The sequence below is a fragment of the Adiantum capillus-veneris genome, chromosome 15 (assembly GCF_014529385.1).
Source record: "Adiantum capillus-veneris isolate H3 chromosome 15, ASM1452938v2, whole genome shotgun sequence".
NCBI classification, from domain to species: Eukaryota; Viridiplantae; Streptophyta; class Polypodiopsida; order Polypodiales; family Pteridaceae; genus Adiantum; species Adiantum capillus-veneris.
Window position 1 is genome coordinate 62,185,109 of NC_140945.1, and position 6,166 is coordinate 62,191,274.

General features: G+C 39.2%; 2 protein-coding genes across 2 annotated transcripts; both read right to left on the reverse strand.

The window, feature by feature from the left end:
* Positions 1 to 2,804: 2,804 nt before the first annotated feature.
* LOC147440768 (uncharacterized) lies at positions 2,805 to 4,472 on the reverse strand. Its single transcript, XM_086483338.1, has 6 exons — positions 4,409 to 4,472; positions 4,216 to 4,290; positions 3,721 to 4,134; positions 3,513 to 3,634; positions 3,004 to 3,420; positions 2,805 to 2,888 (listed from the first exon to the last, which is right to left on the reverse strand). The coding sequence occupies exons 1-6, from the start codon at positions 4,470 to 4,472 to the stop codon at positions 2,805 to 2,807; spliced, it is 1,176 nt and encodes a 391-aa protein (XP_086339464.1).
* A 156-nt stretch (positions 4,473 to 4,628) lies between these two features.
* On the reverse strand, positions 4,629 to 5,929 carry LOC147440769 (uncharacterized). The gene is made up of 7 exons (XM_086483583.1): positions 5,723 to 5,929; positions 5,428 to 5,559; positions 5,299 to 5,340; positions 5,120 to 5,138; positions 5,015 to 5,022; positions 4,762 to 4,768; positions 4,629 to 4,681 (listed from the first exon to the last, which is right to left on the reverse strand). Exons 1-7 carry the CDS (start codon positions 5,927 to 5,929, stop codon positions 4,629 to 4,631), a joined length of 468 nt encoding a protein of 155 aa, XP_086339709.1.
* Positions 5,930 to 6,166: the final 237 nt, after the last annotated feature.

A 6,166-nucleotide genomic window follows, 5' to 3' on the forward strand; every position in this document is an offset into this window, starting at 1 on the left:
ATGCAAGGAGAGCTCACACAAATCATGCTTGATCTATGTAACCATAGATGAGCCTACAAATAGAATATTCCTAAGTATTTCACAAAGCATTGATTATTAGTAGGTCATTAGAAGGCTCTACACCTATCGGTTGCAAATAATTTATTGTCTTCAAAAGGCATACTTGATAGTTTATCACCATAAAATTCTTCTCAATTATCCATAGTTTTTTATTGTATTTTTTATACCTAGGCTAAATTTTTAGGATTGAAGTGTCATGATTGGTAGACAAACTTTGACAACAACCTATGATAGTAATACAAAATGGGAGTGCATGCATATGTTTGTGAGTGATCAAGGATTTTTTTGATGGTAGCAACACAAACAAAACAAGAGAATGCTTGCGCCTAAGTGTTGTACAACATTTGATAAGATTTCTAAGAATGCTTAATGTTGCCATGACCACAATAGAGAAGGCAAAGCAAAGAGAATGCATGAAGCCCTGCAAACGTCTTGTGTGATATAAATTGCAAGATGCAAAATGAAATATACACGATCAAAATTTGAAAATCTGATAAAATTTGAAATGTATAATCATTGGTGTATACTACCTACAAGAAAAGAAATCTAATACAAAATTATTTAAAAAAATTTCAAGTACTTGTTTTACTTTAATTAACTTTCGCAAGCATATTGAAGGGCTCTTATGCAAAGGAATCTACAAATGGTTCTACAGTTGGACATCCAGCGATAGGGGACACAATCTACGAATGGGAAAAAAGACTTGACTAGAGTAGGAGCTTAAAGAGGTCAACACAGAGATGGAGACAGGCTCAAACGGGAACAAAAGACCTAGCTCACAGGCAGAATCCACCAGGGTTTCTGATGAAGGGCTGGCGGATAGAGCCTAGAATGCTCTGAAAAATTCTCTTCCGTAGCAGGTAGAGATCACGGAAGCCATCACGGTGGCCATTCCACCAACCCTTATTAAAAAACAAGTGGTTATGCATATCTATGATAAGTGATAAAACCATGAGGCACACTCATGGAAATGGGAGAAATTATAAAAGGCCTCTTGATGGGGTAGGCTTGTGGTCCAAACCTTTTTGTAAAATCAATTTAAAATCTCCATATTAATCTTTGACATGATGCTACATGCAGGAATTTCGTTAGCGTGATCACAAACAGCCTACATGTTGCATGCAATCTCTTCTCCCATCCATGGAGAGTGTGCCCACCTTGAGACACAAGGTCGATGTGTACAACTAAAGTATGTTGTACACCAAGACATTCAAAGTAACAAATTTTTGGTACCATTTCTATCTTGTGGCTTTGTTGTCCTAATTGTCAAGGATCTGCATAAGTTATTATATACCAAGTCATTGAAAGCTAAATACATAAAAAATATACCCTAACTTCTCTCGTGCTCTTGAGTTCCTCTCTACTTTTTTATTATGGAGGCCAAGAGTTGTTCTAGATGTGGACATGGCCTACTAAAGTAAGTGTATAATCATAGGGGAGACATATGAGGGTTGGCTAGGTCTGCCCTAGTCTTTGTTATTAAATGTTCATCTAAGTGTAGGAGGACTTGCTACGGTTAAGTCCCACATTGTAAGCCACATTGGACCATACTGTTAGAGCTTTACAATCTCTCTCTCTCTCTCGCTCTCTCTCTCTCTTTCACATACACACCTACACATACCTAGAGACTCCCACACACACCCTCTCTCCTTTCCCCCTCCATGATATATGTGTGTGTGTGTCACATAGGCGCACACGCACGTGCACACACACACACACACATGTGTAGACACACACTCACTCCTCCTCGTGCTATCATCTTGTATTCATTGTCTTTGCATGCACTACCCTCTATTTGCCACACAAAGGCAAAGAAGACATGGAGGGGGACAGAATTGAGACGTCCGTCTTACAAGTTGTGTGATAGAGGGACAAGAGGGATATATGGAGATGGAGGAGATGGTGTAGAGGATGCAAGAAACCTTAGGGCTAGCTTGTATTTTTGGACAGGTTGTATATGTTGAGAAGACAAGCAAGCAAGGCCTTCAAAGCTCCTATGCCTCCTTTGGGGTAGATTTTTTATGTGGAGTCCTACCATGTGGCGAGCGAGAATTGTCGAGTGAAGGAAAATCCGAGCAAATGAATAAAGAAACCAAATGGGCTTTGTCAAGAAAGATGAATGAAGATCCTACTTAAAGCCCTAAGTAATAGCAATAATACTGTTCAAAATGAGAATCTTTTCTAGAATCCCTAAGTAATCGTAGCAATAGCATTGTTCAAAATTAGACTTTAGATTCTTTTGTGCAGTTGAGGCTTGATGTCGAGCAATGAGAAACCCAAGCAGGTAGCAAAGCTATTACAAACCATGCAATGATCCACAACTACATTCAACACCATAAGTTTAATTTTAACTTTAAATTTAGTCAACAATGCTCATACATCTACAAAGTTTCTAAACTATATTAAGAGACAATTGTCATATCTTATAACCAAAAAAGAGAGATTTCTTTAGGATTATAAGATAACAAGTGGAATATTTAGTGGAATATAGAGAGAAACATGTCATGCCTCTACACTTTAACAACAACAAGAAATGCTACGGTTCTATCTCATGACTATGAGGAGTCACACTCGTCATCAATAAAAACATTGCGCCTCTGGCACTTCTTGTGGGTGTCAAAATCGTATCAGATATCAGCAGCCATGGTTTTTGCAATCCCCTCAGCATAAACTGGCAACACACTTCCATACAAAAAGAAAAAGGTAAGTCTCATAATCCACATGTAAGCAATACATAACCTTCATCATTGAAACATAACAAATCTCAAATTGTTGTTTGAATCATTATCCATAATTTTCAAATACTGAACAATCAATGATACCAAAAACTGACAAAGTAGCATAAAAGTTAGATGGAAACATAAAATAGTGGGGGAAAATGAAGTGTAAGATGAACTCTCACTAGTCATCAAAGGGGTTGACACGCGAAGGCATGTCACCCACATCATCAACATCAAGAGAGGTGGAGGCCCCCTCTCTGCTTCGCTTTTTAGGGCGAAGTAATGGTTGCACATAATCTGAAATCAAAGTGTCGTCATTGTCGACTGCTGCACACACCCGCCCTGTGCTTAAGCATGCTGCCAATACGTGTGATGTACCACATCCCAACTCCAAACAAAGACCTCCAGGCCTACAAAGAAGCTCCACAAAACATGCAATCAAAGAATGACTTCGTTGCAAGCCACCACGCCATGGCTGCCCGGATGATGATCTCGCTAGAGAAGACTCTGGAAGATGGTGCATCATGTAAGAATCCAAAGGTTGCATGCCAAGTCGATTGAATAGAGGAGTGCTCTCAACCACAAAGCAAGGTGGTTGCATGCCAACCCTATGCACCATAAGTAAGAGAGAACAATGACACTACACCACCACATAGACAATTAGAACAATAAAAATAACAATAACACACCAAAATGAGAAACAAAGAAGTTAATTATGTAGAAGAGCATTACCTCAATCCGACCACCAAAGCTATTACCATAACCATAATCTCCATGATGAAGAACTACAATGCGACGATGAACAGTCATCTCTGATGCACGACAAAATCTCTCAACCCAGCCAATGGTATCTCCTGCAAGAGGTTTCTAAAGTCACAATAGAAAACATACAACAAAAATATCAACAAGTATTGTATAAAATTAAGATTGAAGCACAAACCTGTCATAGAGACCATGATCAACAACCACCCAGAGTCTGACAAAGTAGAATATGCAAGTTGCATGCCTGCACGAACATGATCCTCACTACAAACATCCCAAAGGGGTACAACAGGGGAGGCTAAGTGGGAACCACCAAAGGGAAGATCCAAAAAAATAAAATCAGCAGCCCATGCGACTGTTCTCCCACCACGCACGCACAAGGTTCCATCAAAGCGTGAAGATCCCATGAGCTCATGAACACAAATCCATGCCGGATGTCGAACATCGGCCCTAAAATCAGCAGCAATGGCTATGTAGTCCCCAGAAATGGCCATGCATCGTGAGTCAGACAATGAGGACAGAGAAGACAAGGGAATATCAACGATGTAGACAAAAGAAATGGTTTTCTTTGCAACAATCTCCCCATGAGCTACTGCAATACAAGAGGCTAAACAAAGTGAATTAACTCCAATAAATGAACATACAAACGTCTGCATCGTAAGTGATAGCTCACCATGCTCTCGCTCCATGTTTTCATCCACCCTAGTCTCAACAATCACCTCCTTTCCCTTGTGAGTAGTATTTGTAGCTTAGAAAAAGAAATAAAACACAATATGACCAGTATGTAAAACAAATGAGTCAAGAAAGAAGAGAGTTTAAAGCTCTTCAACAAATCATGGTTCAGTCTGTTTTGAGTAACCATTTACCTGATATTACCTCATTCACTCTAGGAGGTAGAGGCACATCGACGGATGCACCACCAACTCTCATAGTATCATGAAGCTCTCTCTCTCTCTCTCGCCAATACATGCCCAGAAGCCATGTCTATCCACCATGGGCATGTCTCCATCTCCCAAGTAGTGAGCTTATGTATGGAAGGGGAGTACATGCATTCTTCCCTAGTAGATAGTTGTGCCCACTGCTTAGCTAAGAATGGAATCCCTGGAAGAAAGCCTTTTCCAACCAAGGATAATAGAAATCTAAAACAATCAAACAAAATAACATCACTACAAACTTTGTAATTATGAAAAGCTTGAAATAAAAGTATGATGAGCTTGACCTATAGGCTAGCCGTTGAGATGCCATGCGTACTGTGTCCACTTTCTTCATAGCTTGCTTGTCAACATCTTTTGTCTTAGCTTCAAGAGAGGTTTCCAAAGGAAAAAGATAGGGTCGTGCTTCAAACTTGAGCTCCTCAAAGTAAGAGGCAAGAGAGCAATCATGAGGCAACAAAATACCACCAACAATGTTGGTTAAGTCCTCCACAAACTTTGTGGCTCTCTCAAATATCCTTTGTAGAAGGCCTTCTCTACGAATCCAACTACATAACAATGAAGATGAGAAAAAACAAAAACAATCACAAAAAACTATCAATCGTACATCAAAGATTCTTGAATGTCAAAAGAAACTTCACTTACATGCGATACACATGATCTCCTTTCTTTAAACCATAAGATGCTCTAGTAATCTTGTCTGCCTCAAGCAAGGAAACCCATAACAGTTTGCTCAAGACAGGAGCATCATGCATAGCAATCAAGTTCAGCTTCTCAAGCGTAGCCCAACTATCAGGACCCCACTTGAGTGCAAGAACTCGAACCATCCAATCCGGTCCAAGATTCGGATCAACAATATTTAGTAACTGTAGTATTTGAGCAACGAGTAAAAAACCAAGTTTAAACAGCTATTACACTATGTGCAAATACCTAAACAAAAATATTTCAACCACCTTTCCAACACGCTCTCCATATTTGAGTGCTAAATCATTCAATATCTTCTCCTCCTCTTTTATAAGTTCTTCATTTGTCATTGTCTGCCTAGCTTGCTCTATTCTTTGGCTCAATTCCTTGGACATTTGAACCTTCAACACATAATTAAAACTAAATAATTTGCAAAAAAACAAGCACATACTCTTTGGCTCAATTAATTGGATATTTTATCCTTCAATACACAATTGAAAACACATAATTTTCAAAAAAACCAAACACGAGATCTTTCTTAAAAATTAGGCCAAAGACACTTACATCGTATAAGAGCTTTCCCAAGTATCGACGAGTAAGTGGATACCAAGGCTCCACACCCTTCGAGTATTTCTTACGTACTGCAGCAATCAACTTTTGATCTTTTTCTGGAAGCCCTGTTACATAAGCTTCATGATCTGCTGCACAAATGTGGGAGCAGTTGACAAGCTCATCCCTAAGATGGGTGACCACAAGAGCACGTGTGTTCATGCTATTCCAAGTTCATATACAATACATACATAGTCAAAAACATAACGTAGACATTTTTTGATAGAATATATGGAAAGTCATAAAACTTACAAATTCATTCTTTGCAAGCTACTAAGAAGAGCTATCTCTGGCACTCGTGTAGGGTCAATAATTGTACAAAGCACACTACAATGTTGCTCTCGATCAGTGAAACTAAAACTACCTCTAGGACTCCATGCCGACGTGGATGCCTAGAGG

What these genes read in the sequence shown, in the direction of transcription:
- LOC147440768 (XM_086483338.1), bottom strand. Translation starts at nt 4,472, where the DNA reads ATGAGAGTTGGTGGTGCATCCGTCGATGTGCCTCTACCTCCTAGAGTG. An exon ending in AGTGAATGAGGTAATATCAG is followed by an intron (nt 4,291 to 4,408) that starts GTAAATGGTTAC and finishes TCTTTTTCTAAG; the next exon opens with CTACAAATACTACTCACAAG. An exon ending in AAACATGGAGCGAGAGCATG is followed by an intron (nt 4,135 to 4,215) that starts GTGAGCTATCAC and finishes CTTGTATTGCAG; the next exon opens with TAGCTCATGGGGAGATTGTT.
- LOC147440769 (XM_086483583.1), bottom strand. Translation starts at nt 5,929, where the DNA reads ATGAACACACGTGCTCTTGTGGTCACCCATCTTAGGGATGAGCTTGTC. An exon ending in TGGGAAAGCTCTTATACGAT is followed by an intron (nt 5,560 to 5,722) that starts GTAAGTGTCTTT and finishes TATGTGTTGAAG; the next exon opens with GTTCAAATGTCCAAGGAATT. An exon ending in ATGGAGAGCGTGTTGGAAAG is followed by an intron (nt 5,341 to 5,427) that starts GTGGTTGAAATA and finishes CAAATACTACAG; the next exon opens with TTACTAAATATTGTTGATCC.